This window comes from Argiope bruennichi, chromosome 7 (assembly GCF_947563725.1).
Source record: "Argiope bruennichi chromosome 7, qqArgBrue1.1, whole genome shotgun sequence".
Classification (NCBI taxonomy): Eukaryota; Metazoa; Arthropoda; class Arachnida; order Araneae; family Araneidae; genus Argiope; species Argiope bruennichi.
The window spans coordinates 80,634,586-80,655,352 of record NC_079157.1 but is presented as its reverse complement, the minus strand read 5'-3'; the positions used below and the strand labels follow the sequence as shown (position 1 = coordinate 80,655,352).

The 20,767-nt window shown below is 26.9% G+C and overlaps 1 protein-coding gene across 4 annotated transcripts; it reads right to left on the bottom strand.

Annotated features, from left to right (window-relative positions):
* Positions 1 to 85: 85 nt before the first annotated feature.
* Positions 86 to 12,138, bottom strand: LOC129975669 (UMP-CMP kinase-like). Of its 4 annotated transcripts, none has more exons than XM_056088784.1 (7): positions 12,063 to 12,138; positions 8,491 to 8,611; positions 6,249 to 6,395; positions 2,623 to 2,760; positions 2,271 to 2,350; positions 1,902 to 1,998; positions 86 to 840 (listed from the first exon to the last, which is right to left on the bottom strand). In XM_056088784.1, the coding sequence occupies exons 2-7, from the start codon at positions 8,602 to 8,604 to the stop codon at positions 799 to 801; spliced, it is 618 nt and encodes a 205-aa protein (XP_055944759.1). In that variant the 5' UTR covers positions 8,605 to 8,611; positions 12,063 to 12,138; the 3' UTR covers positions 86 to 798. The 4 variants fall into 4 exon arrangements, with proteins under 4 accessions (XP_055944759.1, XP_055944758.1, XP_055944761.1 ...); XM_056088783.1 differs by having other exon boundaries at positions 12,009 to 12,081; XM_056088786.1 differs by lacking the exon at positions 12,063 to 12,138 and adding an exon at positions 11,898 to 12,025.
* Between the last annotated feature and the right edge of the window lie 8,629 nt (positions 12,139 to 20,767).

The window sequence follows — 20,767 nt, the reverse complement described above, 5'->3', positions numbered from 1 at the left end:
GATGTAGATCAAAACTAAGACCAAGATATATGCATAAGTATTTATTTGTTGTAACAGATTCATGAATAATACAAAAGGGATTATTAAGATTCAGAAAGCTATACTGATACATTGTACATAATAAATTTGAGATTTATATATAATTATATTAATTATACATTAAATTGAATGTGAACAAAAAGTTACCAAGTTTGATAACTACTATACAAATCAAGCAGAAAAAGATCTAAGCTCTTAAACAAGTAAAAATACTGCAAGTGATAAAAAAAAATCAAACATATAAAAGATTACATGTCTAAATCCTACATAAATAAAAAAGAAAAATGATAGTAATCTACAAGAGGAAATGATGAAATCTCACAACTATAATTCTGTACAGTTTAGAAAGCACTCATAATAAAATCTCTAGTCGTTGGTTAGTTTTTCATATAGATTTAAGAAAATTCATTAAATATAAAATTTTTATCCATTTTTGAAAGATTTTAAATAAATTGTATTAAAAGTGATTAACAGTATATATATTATAGTTTCAACAAGCATATTAACGATTTACCCACAATACAAGGCTGCCACATAATTCTTAGCTAAGCAAAACATTTACCACATTTAAATATTATAAAAACAGATTAAACGAATAATCTCTACAGTCAATTACAAAATTTTAAGTCCTTACACTATTCTAGCTAAAATATTTAACATAATTGCACAATAATACAATGTGCAGATAAACTTGTTTCTTTATAACTGATTTAAAAAAATGTATGAACCCATAATTTGATCAGTTTCAGGAATACAATTTTATGAATGCTTTTCAAATAATTCTCGGATTTTCTGGAAAACCTGAAAAAAAAAAAAAAGCATTGTTTAGAGATATAAGCTTAAGTTAACTAATTGTTCTATAGTGTGATTTCAATAAAATGAGAGCAATAGATAATATTTTTTGGCATTAAATTAAAAGCTACATTTTTAAAAAAAAGACATGATTTATAGAACTTTTCTAAGACATCAGTATCACAAATTTGATTATGTAATGATAAACTAGCTGGATTAAATATATATCAAGAGTTTCGACCACCATTGAAATTTTTACACAATCATGGAATTAAATAGTAGACAGATATTGATTGGTTTGCCAAATAACTAAGTTATCTATCAGTGTAAAATTTAAATTAAATATGCTGCCAAAATGGCAAATGAAATGATATAGGCCGAGCTCCTATTTATATATTTCTACACACACAAAAAAGGAGCATTTAATTTTTTTACTAAATGATAAGCTTTATTTTTTTTTTAACTAATATTTTCTCTCGGTAAATGATATACATTTTAAAGTATCCAACATTTTTAAAACTTCTAGGAATTTATTTTTATTTCTTAGAGAGATTATCATACAATAGGTCTGCTGCCAGGTTTATATAAGTATAAGCTTTAAATTTTTTTTAAACTTTCAAAAATGATATTCTTATTAATTTTAATGTAATCTGCTTATTCTCACAATTCAAATTAATATACTGGACGGCTAACAGAAAGATCTTTAAAAATTTTCTTATATATCTATATCATTAAAATAATTATTTATATGAAGAAAAAAAATTGAAGTTTTTAAAGAATATTTTAAACCAATCAAGATTTTTTCACTTCCCATGTATGCTAGACAATGTTAAGAGCTTTCGCTTCTTAAAATTTTCATATATTCCTTAAATTATATGCAAAGACTTCAAAGTTATAATTAGTAAATACATAAAATTAACTTAAACCACTATACACTTAATGTAGGGGATCTTTATCATTATTATTATTATTGAAGTAGTGCATTTTTTTATTAGTAGCATCTTATAATTTTAAAACTTAGTTTAATTTTTCAACTTTGGGCTATTTTTAAATAACAAACAAAAACTAACTGTATCAGGATCTTGACCTCCATCCACTTTTAAAACCATGCCTTTCTCACTAAACTGATTTACAATGGGCAATGTATCTTCATGAAAGGTTCGAAATCTGTAAAAAGTGCCAAATATTTCATTTTTACAAATAAATATTCATTTATATATAAATAATGTTAAGAATGCAATTTATATAGTTTTATGATACAAATTAATAGAATTTTTCTCAGTAATGTAGCAAAAACACATTTTTCTCAGTGAAAAATTAATTAATACAACAAATATATTAGTATTTTATATATTTAAATGCTGTGCTAGTCTAAAAAAATTAATATAAATTGAAATTTTCAAAGGAATTGATAACTTAAAAATAATATGAGTATTTACCTCTTCTTTAAGCTATCAATATTGTCATCGGAGCGCCCACTACCTTCAGCACCTCTTTTCAAGCATCTTTCAATACATGCCTGTTTTTAAAAGTAAAGACAACTTAATAAGAATTAATGTTCATTTTACTATAAGTACTGGCATGGAATCAAATAAATTACATTGTTAGGTTAGAAATTATTATAAAACTTTAGCATTAGAAAACTTATTGATATTGTAACATAAAAGAATCTTTCAGAACTTGATAGGCTTGAAGTTGAATGAATGATACAAAAAATATTCAAGGAATTCAATTATATAAATCTATTTTTTATGTATTAACTTTCAACATTTTTTTTCTTTAAATACTTACATCTTCAGAGCAATCAATAAATAAAATAAATCGAACATCCGCTTTTTCACCCATTTCTTGATTCCAGCCGTCTAAGTTGTTCTTATTACGTGGAAAACCATCAATCAAGAATTTATTACTTGAAGATTGTTTCATTGCCTGGAAGAAAGTCATGTTTCAATGTGTGTGATATATACAAAATGAATTTATATATATATATACACAGAGAGAATAGAGGGTGAAAATCATATCAAGTCTAGTCAAAATATGAACACAATTTTTTAAATGCTGTATTCGAAGCATTTCTGAGATGACTGTAGTAAATTTTTATATATATTTTAGGCACTGTTAGTTGTAATTGCATCAAGAGTCAGCAATTTGATTATAGAAACTACATTATAACAATTATGAAACTTCAAATATTTTAAATAAAATGCTCTAAAAAGCAATAATAATTTTTAACCGATTATTCATAAATGCAGTTTAATTTCTTTCAGCTAAGAAGAAACAAAAGATTTTAAAACAAACATATATGTTTTACTGATCGAGTGATTTGAGAAGTTTGGAACAACACATATGTGAAATTACCAAAATTTCAAGATGTTTTTTACTTTGTTTTTTTTTTAAAGACATTATTTGAACATTCCACTTTTAATTCTTTTCTATCATTTATCAAGCTGTTCAATTTTAGATTCATAAAATATTTTAAATTAAAATTAAAGAGAAATTTTCAAAAAAAAAATTAGAATTTATTTGTTCCATATTTCATAACATTTTACTTTAAAAATAAATTTTAATGAATTTCCAAAGTAATACAGTTTGTCTAGTACAGGGGGGGGGATTGGAATGTCTTTTAAATGTATAGACATTGAATACTATGTAACAGTTAAAACTAAATATAAAATATTTATATGTAACAGTTAAAACTAAATATAAAATATTTGTTCCATTCCAAACTGCAGAATTAATATTGGAAATTAGATGCCATAAGATGATCATTAAAGCCCCAAAATCAATTCACTTATATTAACAATTCTGATAATATATATAATGCATTATTCATAATCTAAAAAATGAATGCTTCAATAATTTTAAAAATAAGATGCTAAAAAATAAGCAATCAATTCATAATGATAACATTTTTCATTCTTATCAATAATTAAAGCTTGCTGCCAATAATCATTAAGATCACATTGGTGCTAGAAGTCATAGTAAAAAAACAAATTACAGAGATGGTAGAAGATGAATATGCAAGTACAAAAATTCATCCTTAATGCTCTAAATAAGAATGATGGAAATTCGACATATTAAATAAAATTATAATGAGTAAACTGAATTTGTTAATGAGCACAAACATTCAATAAATATTGCTAATAACTATAATTAAATTACATAATGATTAGTTCATACATTTTAAAAATATTGAATCTATATGAACATCTTGTCTAATTGTAGTTTGCACACTGTAAAAATATAAATTAATGAATACATTTTCTAGAAATTGTGCTTAAAAATACTTTGAAAAGACATTTTAATAAAGGTTTCGTAACAATTAACTAAAAATTTTAATGCATGCGATATGTTGCTGAAAACTAGAACAGAGGCTGTGGTAGCAGGGGGTTGCAATTGCCCCCCTATTGGCAGTCTCTTGCCCTAAATGGCCTTTTAAATTTTTAAGAGACTTTGAATAAAAATGTCTTGATGATTAAAATAGTTATTCATATAATATTTACTATATATAACACATTAACCCCTTGACTTATGAATTTACTTAACTTCTTTATTAGATGGCAGATCTTATTTGGAAAAATTATTATTATTTCAATCCCTAGAATAATATAAGGACATTTGATGTAATGATGCATTTTCAAGTGATTTTTAAATTTTAAATAATTAATACTTTCACTTAATTGCAGATTTAAAATTGAAAATTCAGTAATTCCATACCCAAGTCAGACTCATAATTGTTTGTATCTGAACTATAGTAAATTTTCGTTCAGTACGAGCACTTATTTTTCTCAGATTCGAAACACCTCTGAATTCCTGCTTACTGTTACAATCCTTATTTAACAAATATTTTAGGTAGGGAACTATCGATAAATCTAAATAAAAAAAATCGATATTTGGCGAAAACATCGAATATTTTTTATTTATTATTCATTTCTAAAAAATGTAAAACTTTTTGTTTCAACATTCATTTTATATAGCTTCTGATATAAAATAATTAGAGCATGCGTTTTTTCATTTAGCATGGCAAATCTGTATTTCAATCTATGTAAAACAATCTAAAATGCAATATAACCATATTTTTTCTAAAATTAGATCTCAGAGAAATCTCAAGAGTCTGGCAGTTTTAATTTAATATTAAAATACTGCTTTAAAGCTACACTAGGGCTATTTTGGAGCGGACGTTGTAATTTCAAGCCGCAATCAGATAACGAGGGTGATGCCTTTGCGGGCACCCACCTCTCCAACCTTCCACACCGCACTAGCGGGAGGGCATTAAGCCCCGACGGATATGGCGTGCACCAGACCCACCTATACGACGGTTCTTCGGTGGAAGCAGGTCTCGAACATGAGGCCCTCCAGTTCTGAAGCCGAGACCTAACCACCAGGCTTCCAAGAGTCTCATAAAGTAATTGATTCAAATATTGACAATTTTTGTGATGGCCAGTAAAAGAAACTGAGAACATTTTTTTACAAATACCTTTGTAAGTTTTAACAATGAAAGAAAGGATCAGTATTTGAATAAAAAAGAAACTAAATAATATTTGATTTTCTTTAATTAAATGTAAAATTAATTATTATGAATGGTTTTGAAGCCAAATTAGAGATATTGTGCTTGCCCCCTGTCAGATTTATCTTGTCCCCCCCCTTGGCAAATCTCTGCTGCTGCCTCTGATCTAAAGCCTTCTCACTTTCTGGAGCAAGACATATTGTAGTACACAGTTGTAAACAATGAAAGGATTCTCTCTATTTTTTGTTATATTAAAATATTATTTATTTACAATTTTAATTGTATTTATGTACATACTGGCATTACATTAAGAGTTCACATTAAAGAAAATTTTAATTTTTTGCATATCACGTTCATAACATGTGTAGCTGTCAACAGCTAATTTCTATGCGATAATGATAACCTTTGATATGTCATATGCGTTTGTTATAAGAATTTTAAATCTTAAATGCTAAAACATAATGAAGGTTTTGTAACAAAAAAAAAAGAAAAAGTTTATTAAAGGCATGAAAATAATTTCATCTCAAGCAATGATAAGCTTATCAGCCAATACTAAAATCAAAGAAGTATCAATTACTCATGCAGAATTTCTTGAATACGTTGAAATCAAATTTGGAAAGGATTGCACATTATTTGATTTAGAAATAAATTAAATTTCAAACCTAAGTTTACAAAATTCATCATCGATATAGTTGGAGAAGCAATTTTTCTCTTAATATCCAAAATCTTAAATGAAATTAATTATATTACTTTGAGGTTGTGGGTTTAGTATTAAATAATTTTAATAGTAAATCAAAAATGTTTTTTAACAGTACATTTCAGAGTACATAAAGCTATTTGCTTCAAATAATTAGTAAATAGCTAAGAGAAAATAGTCAATCATAATCAAAACATGTAACATACAAAGTACCTCTTCAATTAGACGGCAAGTAATTTCAACAGGTACAATGGTTCCATTACGTATATGATTCTCAATGAGTTCACCATATTGGGATCCAGGAGTATTCCTTTCAGCTCGCAAAAGATCACCGGCAGATAAATGGACAAAACCAAAGTTCTAAAAGAGATTTTTATTTTTATAGTTAAATATCAATATATATTATAAAAGATGACTGAATATTACTTGTAAAGTAAGATTAAAGGCAACATATTCTGAGCCAACAAAATTTATGCTGATAACAATGAAATAATAAAAGCTCCTGCAATTCTAGACATTAAATGATACTGTATTCTTATTTTTTGAAAAAATAACACACAAAGAATTAATATATTAAAAATTTAAATTGCTTTTTGAAGTTAACTTTAAAAATTTTCTCCCCTCCCCCCTTGTTATTTCTGTAATTCTCTTTTAAAGTCAGTATTAAAGGTTTTTTTAAAAAATATTATCAAATATATAATTTTTTAACTCTTCACAATTGGCAGAATTTGTCATCTCAACTTTAAATGGTGAAGTTATGGCATTATTAAAACATGCAAATAAAGATTTTCTCAATCATCCCATAATTTCCATTCAAACTTGATGTAAATAGGATAATATATTTTAAATAAATCATTTGATAGTAAGCATATTATTTTAAATAAATAAATACAATATTAGGCAATAAATATATTTAAATTTTAGATTATGTAACAAATAATGTAATTATCTCAAAATATGGTACTTGCATAGAAAATTCTATTGTGAAACTAAAACCTCCAAATCATTCACATATTGGCATAGAAAATGTATACAAATATATTCACACTACGATAAAATTATATTTCGATTTTCATATAATTACAAAAATGTCCATAATATATTTAAATTTAAAAAAAGTCTTAAAAATCAAACTTTGGATATCACAATTTATATAAAACACTAAATGCATAATTTTCCTAATTTATATAACATAGACAATTTTAAATTCTAAAAGATAAATTTTTAACTGCCAAAAATAGTTATATAATATATACCACCCCCTTTACATTTATATAAATACAAGCATGAGTGGTCAACAAAACTTTGTTGTATACTCTAAGAAAGATGCAACTCTCTTGCTCCTAAATAAAACTGTGAATATTGGGTAAGGGTGTGAATGTAAACCACAGTTATAAAAGATCTAAAAAATATAGATCTTCAACATAAATCTGGCTAGCTTTTTTTTTTTTTTTTAAATTGCCTATAAATCTTAGACATGTGGCTAATACTAAAGTACCCGGAAATCAATTATATATTTTGGATACCTCTTTTCCATTTGATTTGAACAAAAATGCAATATATAATTACAATTATAGCCCCAAGATCAAATACAAAATTTCATTTATTTAAGTTAGGGCATTTTTGTGTTCACATGCATGCAGAGATACAGATTGATAGATAGCCAAACCTTTGCTCAAAATTTGATAAAAACCAACACTTTAGATGCCAAGTCCATGCATTAAATTTTATCTTTTTATCTAGCTCTTTACTTTTTATAGGTATTATGTTCATGGTATAACAAATAGTCAAACAATTACAGATGAATGGATTTTGTTCAAAATGTAACAGAAAGCAACAAATTTACTGGACAAATTACATATTGAATTTCATTTAGCTTGTTCAAAATGCTTTAGAGTTAACATGCTCACAGATTCTAAAATACGTTTTTAATTTTTTAATCCACATATCCATATAACTAATTCCCATAATTCCAAAAAATGTGTTTTTTAAATCAGAGATCTGAAGCATGTAGATTTGTCAAAATCTTAAATTCAAATTTTTTGATAGTTGCAATACTTTCTCTTTGCATACTTTCCGTATGATCAAGTAAAAATTAACATCCAATTTTTTTTACCATACTTTAGTTATTTTGGAAGAAATCATAATGTTTCAGAAAAAATAAATAAGAAATAAAATCAGCCTATATAATTATCAGTTTGAAATTTTAAAATATTAAGAAATCACTTAATAGGATTTGTGTATTAACCATATGCCATTAGTGAACTTCAGGTTTCACTGCAATCATTAGCAAACATAAGCAATTGACTGATGTGGCATTTACACTAATTAATCATTAGCATGCAATTTATACACAAGTCCAATTTAACATGAAAACTTATTTTTATTATTGATTTATGTATGGCACATAAGTAATTAATACGACACATTTTTAAAAAAAATGAAAACAAATTACCTCAACTATTTTTTTACACTGAGTACCTTTTCCAGCACCAGGAGCTCCCAATACAAAGACAACTTTGGGTTTTGAAGCCATTTTTAAAATAGATTGAAAGATTCTAAATCTCATGCATTACCTAAAAAATAAATATAAAATGAAAAACCACAGAGAATTTGTAAACTATGCAAGTGAAATTATTATGTATTTATAATTTACACAAAATAAAAACAAGTAATCAAAAGATATTATAATAAAAACTTTTTAGCTAAAAGAAACATTCACAAATTTTGGATTACAATTCAATTTAGCTTTATAATAAAACTATTTAGATGCATTCACCATAGAAATTTATATTCATTATATTACAATAGTTGTAATTAAAGATACAATTAATTAATTTTACTTTAAAAAAAACTCAAACATTAAAATCATTGTACAAATTTTCTTATATATAACACATATGGTATAATATCAGAATTTATTTCCCTCAATTTCTCATGCTTGGTACCCTTGCTAAACTAATAAAAGATTAGGATTTAATCCATGGCTTATTAAACTAATGTTTTTCTATTCTAATAACATTATATATAGTTTTTCCTTCTCATTCCATTCAATCAATCATGCATGCATGATGAATAATTTGATTATTAATGAAGAATAAGAGCATCACAGTTTTATCATTCAAGTATTAAAGAAAAGTTATTAGCTGAACAGTTTAAAATCCCTACAGTAGAAGATTTTTAAAATTTTCCTCTTGTGTATGTGTATATATACACACATACAAGAGGAAAATTTAAAACAACTTCTATTGTAGGGATTTTAATTAATATATATATAGTTTAATGGCAATACAGGTTTTTTTTATATAGTTAAATCTTCTTGAGCATGTTTATTTCTTTATATATATGCTCTACCTACACATATTTTTGTTGTGTATTGTTTGTTTCAATATTCTGAGATGACCACTTTTCGACGATTCTATTTCAATTAGGGGAGAGACGTGGAAGGATGAGCGCATTTTTGGAATTCTTCGTCTTTGACCTTGATTTTTGTCATATTAGATACTTTTTGATTCAGTTTTTTTTTTCTTCACATGTACGTGAATATTATAGTCGTTTCTGACCGTATTATTTTAATTCAGTCTGCAAGTAATCCGAGTTTATTTTATTGTTAAATGTAAACATCCCCTCCTTTCATCTTTTCTCTAATTCCTATTTTGATGAATGAAACCCATTCTAATGCATGAGCAAAAGAGCGGAGGGCTTTAGAATCTATTGTCAAACAATATATATATTTCTATACTCCCAAATTTCTTTAACAAAAAAAAAATTAATAAAATGTAATTTAGATTATCGAACATATTGACTTTTATCAAATTTAAATTAATTTATCCTAATAGATCCAGTATATGTGCCATATTTTAAAAATATTTTCTATTTGTTTCTAACTGACGAAATGTATATGTACAGAGTTAATTTGACAAGCAAGTTAAAAAGTAACAAAATTCATAAATAAGCACACATGAGTTCTTCAAGAGTAGAAAACTATTTAAAACCATAGGAATTTCAGGCAATCTTTTACATTTTCAGAGACTTTAGTACTAAGACACAGCAGTCAATGTGAATTGTTTACTTTTAATGGTATTTACTTATCTCCAAAAGCAAGCAAGATTTAAAAAATTTTCCTCTTATATGTATATATAGTTTAATGATAATACAGATTTTTTATAGCATTAAGTCTTCTTGAGCATGCATATTTCTATATAGACATGAAATTTTTATTATGTATATATTTATATTCTCAAACTCAAATGTATATTTCTATGTTCAAAATATAGTTACAGATGTCATGAGAACAACCTCACTAACTAACATGATATAGTAACTCTGCTCACAAATTGTCTGAAACAAAGTAAAGAACTACAACATCTATATGCCTCATGATATAATTTCCTTCCATTTGATGTTCACAAATTAGATATTAACCATTCTATACAAGATGGATTTTAAATTGCTTTTTAAAAAGGGCCTTCCCAATGGCCTTTTTTATGTAGAGGGAAAAGAGTATATGCATTTATATTAGCTTAAAAAGGAAAATAAATCAACATGCAAGAAATTCAGAATAATGCTATTAAAAATATTTTCAAAAATGAATAAAAATCAATTTAGATTAATATAAAATAACATTTAGATGTTTCACAACATAAAAGTAATAAACCAAATCTGATGCAGGAGTCTTACAGGCATATACTATATGTTTTCCCTTCCCCCAGTACATATTAGTAACTATTACATATTACATTATTTCTTTTCAGCAATTCATTTTGATATCTTATAAATAAGATTAGAAGCATTTTTATCAAGGAAATTAAAATATGGTTTCATAAAAAATACACATAGGCAGTGAATTCTAATCACATTATAGATAAATGCAGTAAACTAAAGAGTAAGCAATACAGCTTGCAAATTATTAAGAAAGATAGATTTATGATAATCTAAAATCAATTTTTTTTAAAAATCTATTTTAAATTTACATTAACCAATCAATTTATCTTTTAAGAGGAATAAAAACATTGAATATGAAAAGATTAGAAATAAAGATTATATTAAGCTCAGTTTTAAAAAAATAATTTATCATATAAATATATCACTGAGTAAACAGAGGTTTATTTATATAAAAATTGTCCCATTTACATTGTGGGTTGCTTTATAATATTTAAAAAATATCTATTTAAATCACTTGATAACACCAGATAAAATCATGCCATAAAGTCATCCTTCTCATCTTTTTATCTTTCAAGCAATCTTTGAATGATGGAACTTGACAAGTATTTCTAACATAGAGATTGAGTAACAAATTTTATAGTTAAAAAAGTATAGTTCAAAACTAATGTTTGGGAAAAATTAAATGGTTACAAAAAATATTTTTAAAAAAGGGTATGATACAATAAATTCAAATCATCAGACACATTTTAAGCATAAATTATTGGAATTCTTCTCAGAATGAGTCATCCAGAAAGGTTATTAGAAGGGCAAGCATATTATTTTATTAAAATATTCATAAATGTTTGCTTAAAATATATATATATATTTCTTAAGGATATAAAAACTTTATCTCACCGTTAAAAAACAAATGCAAAGAATACAAATATTGCAAGATTATTATTTGTTTTAATTTTTCAATGTGACAAATTGCATTAAATTAAAATATTAAATATTATATTTTATAAAATATGGAAAATATATTTTAATCAATATTTTTATGATGAAAAACTTATGTGCCTTTACTCTGAAATAGCTTAAATTTTTTAATAAAAATAAGTCAACTGCTCATTGAAGTGTAAAGGAAAGGGCAACAAAAATGTCAAAATCATTAGCAGAATAAAAAAACTAAAAATGATGTAGTTGTCTCGCCTTGCAAACCTTTAAAAGTGGTATGAAAGAGCATAAATATTAATGAACTGCAAAAATGATTATCGATCTAATCGCGCTACAACTTTTTACAATCAAAACATTCAAAAGTTTACAACTCACACACGTAAGCATTCATAAACAGAAGAAATTTATCTACCAAATGAAATTTCTTACTTAAAATACCGGAAGCGGAAGGTTTTGTTTAAAAAAATTCAATCAAGCAAGTTAAATAAATGTGTTGCCATTTTGCAGTAACTAAAACATATGGAAAAAAAAAGTTTGAATTCTTTAAGCAGCTTGGCAGTGAATGATTACAACAGATTTGAAAGTAATTCAATAAAAATTTTGTAATATTGTGAGAACTAGTTTTTACATTCTTGATAGGTTTTTTCATAAGGTCTTGAATATCATTACGTATTTCACTATCCTATCTGTCCTGCAATATTTCATAAAAAGGTAAGAGGGGCATTCAGTACTAAAATATAAATAAACTTTGATTGCATATAATGAAGATTAATTAATTCAGATGCTGCGTAATAATCAGAGTTCTTACATGGCAAACGACAAATAAAAAATATACATACATTCGAATAAAAAAAGTTGATACTAAAATGACCATAAAAATAATGTAATCTGTAAAATATGATAAAATACAGCTTGAATTTTTTCAAAAGTTTCAAATAATGTTTCTTTTAAATAAATTAGCTAAAATAGTAAATTATCAGGAAAACCATAAGTGTTGTTAATAGGTCTTACTTTGTTAAATTCTTAAGAAGTTAATTTTTACAAATTACAATTCATGCCGATGGTACAGTGATTGGAAAACAAATTTTATAAAATCAGGATTAGCTCGAAAGTTTATACTAATCTTACACAAAGTATTTTTTCCAATCTAACTTTAGTATTTAAAATAAGATTGAAAAAAAATCAAATTGTTGTTAATGTGGAACATTTAAAACTTTAAATACAAATTAAAAAGGATTTCTATCATACTAGAAAAAATATATAAGATGTGCACAAATCTCTTAATTCATTGAAAAGGAATATATATTTAATTAATTAAAAATTAAGCGAAATGTTATATTTTTTCCGCTATAACTTCCAAAAATGTTACAACACAAAAATGATTTTTGTATAAAATAAAAATCATAAATTACATGTTCGAGGAAAAAATTAACTTTTATCACCGAATAATCATTACATTGACGAAAGTTCAAAGTTGTTGTTGTTTCTTATGGCACTTGCCATGGACAAGCGCGTTGTTACGAAGACAGTGATTTTAAGCCGGTGAGGGAGCGTCTCTTGTTTTTATAGTAGCGCCATCTAGGGCCAAGAGAACGACTTAGCTACACACACGTCACAACACTTTTTACGGGGCGGACTTCATTCACTCCTCCACAGAACGTAATTTAGACCTTAATCAGAGAATGATCACCTCTGATCCAGTACCCCCAGTGGTATTACTCTCGACATGGAGGACTTTCTGACATATTTATACGCACATCAGCCACCAAGCACGCGGGGAATCTTCGGCCGGCGAGGTTCGAACTCGCAACCTAAGGGATGCGAATCCAAAACATTAAATTACCTCGTACTATAAACCGAATCTTGAAAAGTAATTTTTAGCACTTATCTGTATGAAATGAAATAAATATAAAATGTGATATTTTGTTTAAAAAATAAATGCAAGAAATTGTTTCGGTGATCTTTTAAATAATCTATATTGTTAATTCAATAATTCAGATTTATTTATTGCAGATATATTTTAATGTTTATAGGATATGTTTATAGGCAATAGTTAATTTCTAAAATTTTAGTAACACATATATACATCTATCAAAAAATTGTCTAAATGAAGTAAATAATCATATTTTATGTAATTTGAATCAATAAATGTTCTGAGAAATTACAAATTTTAATTTTTTTTATACAGATCCTCTGTTCTGTGAATCATATTTAATAAAATATTTTCGACGCCCCAATATCTTAAATTAAAAAAAAAAAGTTCACTATTTTGAGATAAAAAAGTTATTTGAGTTATGAAAATCTGAATATTATTATTTCATAAAAGCAAGCGACTTTAGACCAATACATTGACAGTCTTGAGGAAGATATGCCTATCAGTGCTTGGCGACGAACTAACGAATGATTGGCTTAATATAATGAAATTTGAATTTCTTGATTGTCCTACAATTATAATATTCCTCCTAATTAGGTCAGATTTTGTCGCGGAAGATTGGAACATTTATTTTATTTTATTTAAAAGATAGAGTGTCTAGAACGATGGAGTGTATGATAATCAACCTTCATAATTTTTTTCAGAGGTATATTTATTGACTGAAACAAAATCAATAATTATTATTTACATTCATATAAATAAATTTCTTTGAAAATAAAACTGAAACTGAATTGTACGACGATTCAGAGAAATTTATAACCTATCGCACAGAAATCATATATCTTTGAGAAATTTCAAAAATTTTTAAAAATATTTTGTGATACACATCAGTGGTGAACAATTTATTTTCTGCACTCCATTTTTAAAAGCGTATTTAGTTTTTTTTTAAAGAAAGCAATATTTGAAATTTGATTATTTAAGTTTCAAATTTTATAACAGATGACAAAGAAAAAAAAAAATGCAGAGTACAATGAATAGACTTGTGTTAGGCTCCTATAATAGTATGAGTTATATAGCTACAAAAATTTTTAATTTGAAAATGTTTTGACGAAGACATGGCATGAATACCAAGTTTAATAAAATATCTAATTAAAATTTTTTTCGGCATTATTAGTTGGGCAGCTAGCATTTAAATAATAATGGAAGTGTTATGTATATTAGTTTTTTGTCCGTACGTATTAAATTCAGAATATGGCAATAAATCTTTTTTTACGCATATAAAATAATTCAAATGTCTTGACAAAAGTTATTATCCATAATGATATGCATAAGTATTTAACTCATACCATTAAATTTGTCACTCGGAAATTTATAATTAATAACAATTATCCAGGATATTTAGCGTCCTATGACAAAATGCATTGCATAAAATGAAAAGACATGCAATTATATAGAAACTCAAAGACCTGATTCAAAGATGAACTAAAATTAACACCTGATTAATTTATCTGGAATATAATTTTAGTAAAAATGATTTATATACGTATAAAACAAAATACATCACTTCCGAAAAATTTTGAGATATTTAAGTTTTTGAAAACATAAATTAGCTTTTTTTTTCTTCATATTTATAGTTTTAAAGTATTTGATTTCGTTGAAGTCATTTTATATTCAAAGAAACTAAAACATAGGTTTTATTTATTTATTTTTTGTTGTTTTGAGATCTAAAAGTATAACTGTAGTTAGCTAAAACATCTTTCGCAATTGTTCTTGATATGGCTGTCATCAATATTATTAGTAGCACTGCCTTACAAAAAGTAAAGAAATAAATTTATGAATATATGTGTGTTGTAAACATATCTGTCATATGTTTGGTTATTATATTTACACCATCTTAAATTGTAGTATAGATTTTTGTTTCTTATAATTTCCATGATAGGACTTTTTATTTTTAATGAAAATTATTTTTAATATTGTTATTATTGCACTTAAAAGCCTTAATCTAAGTTCCAAAAGGTCAGCCGCTCAGAATACTATTGATCTTTTTTTCTGATTAATATAGGCTTCAATGAATAAAAATAAATGTGGTCTTTCGGATTTATTTACATCTTTTCTGTTGCTACAGATACTCCAAATAAGAAAAATCGGGAAATTTATTCTTATTTTGAAAACTTTCCATTCAGTGTTTTAATTTGAGATATATCAATCATGAATATGCTTTCTAATATTCATCATTCGATTGTTTCCGATAGTATTTTTTACTGCCAGGATATTTTAAAAACCATTCCTTTTTGAAATGCGTTATGATATTCTTATTTAAAGATTTTGAGATTTATTCAGTCTCTAGAATATTGTTGAGTGTTCGTTGATTTCTTGAGATTCGAAAAACAAAGTTATTTCTTTTCACATCAGTTCGAAGGATTTAAAATTTCTGCTTTTTTCTTTTCAGGCAAACACGCACGCAAACACACACACACACGCGCGCGCGCACAAACAAACAAATTGTTTGTTATGAGTTTTATTATAATTTATTCTGTTTAACATATAGATGCTATAAGTTTCTAATAATAATAATTATAATCATAAAAATAACCATAACCAGAGTTTTTAGTAAGAACTATTCCCGATTAGGGAAGCTTATTGCCTCTGAAAGCTTTTAATTTTCTCTCATAATGCTGAAACAATTAAAATATTTTTAAAAATTTAAGAACGAAAGTTTATTAAAACTTTTCGTTTAAATGCAACGAATTGATCCCTTAATTTTGAAAAATAACTATTATCTCAAGAAAATGATTTTTGTTTTATCTTAAACTTAAAAAAAAAAAAAATGCCTTTTTAACAAGATCAATTTCATTTCCGTACTATGCTTTGTTTATTTTTAATAAAATCTTTTAAAGTAATATATAATTTGTAATAATTTTTAATATGAAATGCGAACTCATCCGTCAAACATTCAATAGCGTGCTTCTGCCAATGTTAAAATTAAGACTAAAAAAAATGACGTTAATTCTGAAATGGAATTTTTGCTTCCGTTTTTATTTATAATAAAAAATATATAGCCTTTAATATTTGTATAATTAGTATACAGCCTTTAATTTGTAGGCATTATAATTTGTTTTGATTTATTCAATTAAATTCTTGACTTTCGATCTTATTAAATAATAAGGTGAAATTTAAACAATATACATTTTACATTAATATTTAACGACCCAAAAAGTTAATAAACTGGGCGAGAAAGCTAATTACCAAAGTTGGCTAGTACTCTTTATTTTCATAAATCTATAAATTTCTTTACTATTATTCAGTTACAAATTTAGTTATGTCCCATTCTTGAGAAATCAACCAGATGGAAGCAGTTAGTTTTTAAAACTGTTTCTCATTTCAGCACTTCACACTAGATGGCAGCCCAAGGATTGCATCTATCGTATATATCATTATAACTCCAATTCGTAAATAATAAAATAAGTCAATCCAGTATACGCTGTAAAAGTGTAATTGCTTTTAGAATAACTAAGATTTTTTTTAAAATTATTTTTATTTTACCACATTGATTTAAATTTTAATTTTGAGAAAGGTTTTCATAATTTTACATAACGTTTTTATAAGAATCAACACACTGGCGTGGTGACTGGATGGTGGCAAGGGAGGTATTGATAATTCGAGTGTCAGTCTTATGGGGCGCAGTCGGAACAAAACATTTGGACGTTTATATCATTTTCGGAAATGCAATATGTTTGAGGGGCAATAAAATATCCTATGCTTCGGGCATTATTTCTGTTTAATAAATTATTAATAATAACTGAAGCAAAAAAAAAAAAAAAAATGTTTTAGGCACTTATTAGCTTTGCTCTTGCACGAAATACATTGGTATAACGCCACTGTATCAATAATACAGTTCTTTAATAGTTTTTCGTACATAACTTCAGTAACAATTTAAATCTGGAAAAAAAAACGAGTTAGTTGAACAGATTGAACCATAGATTACCTAAGCTAAAAAAATTTTAATAATTGTCAAAATATCTCAATTTTTCTAACGGTATTTGAAAAATTACTAAATGCGTACAAGAAAAAAGTACATTTTAAATTATCGAAATTAAATAATAAGAGAAAAGAAAAACACCGTAGTTAAAAGGAAGAATTTATACGGGGCGAGTTTGATCAATTCTGACGAAGAAAGGGGGTGATAGAAGAGCCCATGGGGATCATAAAACACTACAACAACCCTGTCCCATCTCCAGCCATTTGCAAGTTATGACAAATGAATTGATTTTGCTCAAAATCCTGAAAAAAATTAAAATTAAAAACTTTTTGGACACATCCTCACGCAAAGCAAGCACATATTCTGAAAGGACAGTTCAAATCGTTTAACCCTTTCTAGGGCCGTGGGAAGTATGCTTCCCACCAAATTTATCAATTTTTGTATGAAATTATGTAGGTTGGCATAAGTTCTGACACATTTTTTTAGTAAGTCAGAAACTTAGATGCTTCAGTTCTTTATCTCAGACAAAATGATGTGCCTTGATTTGTTACTTAATTATTAATTAACCAAATTAATTAATTAATCAAATTAAATTTATCTAATAAGCTAAATGAATCCCTTTTCTTATTCTAATTTCAAGCCTAAAAATATTTTAACAATATGACTAGAAAAAAATGGCCCTTTAAAGGGTTAAGATGGCATCATTTTCACGAAAATGCATGTATTTACAGACAAGTAATAAGCGTTGATACGTTGGCGAAATTCAAAATCGAAAAGTCGTCAAAATTTTTAATTCTGAATTCCGAAGAAACTGCACAAGCTACAATTTGTCAAATTTACCAAAAACTTGACCATACTGTCGACTTTAGAATGAGACAACCATAAACCATATAAGTATTTTATTGGACTCGAACAAAAATTCCAGTCGTTTGACCTAAACACATTTTTCCCGACAGACCATTTTAACACCTTTCTGTAATTATTAAATTTCCCAGTTAAAATATTTAAGAACAATATTGCTCTTGCTCATTTTGCGTCTTAATTTTTTAACCTCTTTTGTTATCAGTTTTTAAGTTTTCAATTTTACATCAGTTTTAAATGGAAAGAAAACCACGAATTCTGACATTCCAGACGAAAAGAAATTATAAAGAAACATAGTTGTCACTTCACTTGATGTCATAATCATTTGATTTGAATGATATAATCGCATTCCTTTAAAAACTGGAAAATGATCGCATCTCTGGTACGAATTAGATTCATATCATTGCAGTACTTCATATCAGCGCGATTCGCCCCTTGCTTTGGTGGATGTGCCGTTCCACCAAAGCTGAGGTGGAACGGCACATCCTCATTTATCAAACGAACGTCACCAGAATCTGTTATTAGTAATTTTCATATAAAGAAAAAAAAAAAAAAACTTTTTCAAAATGTTTGCTATTAAATTTGGTTTTATCTTTTTTATAAAGATTAAATTTATTTTGTTTCTAAAAATTTACAAGAAATGAAAATGAATGAAATATGGATGTTTTAGAAGTATTAATTTACTGGTTGATTATTAGATGACGAAAAGTACAAGAAAAGCAAGAACCGATTATAAAAAAAAAGTGTTAGTATTGATGTAAAATGCATTTAGATACTAATAGAACTCGCACGTTTTTGCTTGTGACATGATGATTGCCAGAGAAGTCAAAATAACAATAAAATAATATAAAGCTATGAAAACAAAAATATTAAGGATTTACACTTTTATTTTTCTTCGTTATTATGATATTATTTGGAGGGCTACAAACTGAAAGAAGAGGGAAAAAACAAACAAACAAACGATATTACTATTTGAGAATAAAGATATTTTAAAGAAACTAAGAGCGATAAGGAAATGAGAAAGTTCATTGCGAACGATATTATGAGCTGTTTGTGAATGCGATAATTTAAGAACGCTTTCAGCTAGAAAGATGAAATTTAGTATAAGGTTTTTACACCTAATTTGTAGGTCTCTGTCAAATTTCAGGAAGTCTATGTCCGGTTGTCCAAATATAAAATACGATAATTACGAAACGAAAAGAGCTAGATGGATAAAATTTGGTGGCAGATTTTGCATCTAAATTTTAGATACTCATCAAAATTGGAATTAAATCTATCAATAAGTTCATCATCTGTCGAATTTTCACAATAGCTTAAAAATGCAATGGCTTAAATATAAGAAATATGTATGTGATTTCGTAAATACAGTTATAAATTTGTGACAAATTTTTGTTTCAATCGTTCGGAATAAAAGATATTCAGAATATACATTCGGTGTTCTGGTTATTGGTTATCAAGCATATCTAGCGATTAATCGCCGAAATTTATACGCTGTTAGCTTCTTTCGTAACTACTGTTCCCATAACGTACGATTAAGAATACACAAGTACATTTATTAGAGAATATACGAGAACGTTTCACGGGAACCACTCCATTAGTTTGATAGTAAGAAAGTTACATTATTGTGGGAAGTGCTGACAGATCCCATATCCTGTATGGCGCCATGCTGGCCATGTTGCGTCACATCACTAATCATGTGATGCTTTCCCGCCATTATTGGCAGACGAGAGTTGGGCAGTGAGTCTCATGGGATACGCTCATGTATCTTTATATGTTTTATGTTAGTATAGTAATGTTTTGTCCTTTAATTATAATAAATATATTTTCGTATTAATGCTGGTCGTTGCTTTTCCCCACATTATAGTGTACTGTTTTTAAACAATCTTTCTTTAGTATTTCTTTCCGTTAGAAGTTGTAGCAATTTTTATCAATATTTATGCGTAATTTTTTTCCACTTTTAGTATTTTTTTTCTGCTTTTCATTTTACTTAATAGAGCCAATTTCTGAGCATAAAGTTTTATAATTTGAAAATTTTAGGTTTATAAAATTACTCCTGTAGCTTTTTTACTTTCAATTATACATAATACAGAGGAAGTATAGTAATCGTCAAGGAATTCCAACTCGATGTTTTGACGAATATCTACGTTTTAGTCCTCCCTGAATTAGATGGGCCGCGGTGGCCTGGTGGTGAGGTCTCGGCTTCGGAACTGGAGGGTTTCAGGTTCGTGACCTGATTCCACCGAAGAACAACCGTCGTGTAAGGGGGTCTGTTGCACGTTAAATCCGCCATGACCAAACGTCCTTCCGCTGGTGTGGTGTGGTGTGGAGAGGGGGGTGCCAGCTCAGATGTCGTCCTCGTCATCTGACCGTGGTTCAAAATGACGATGTCCGTCCCAAAATAGCCCTAGTGTTGCTTCAAAC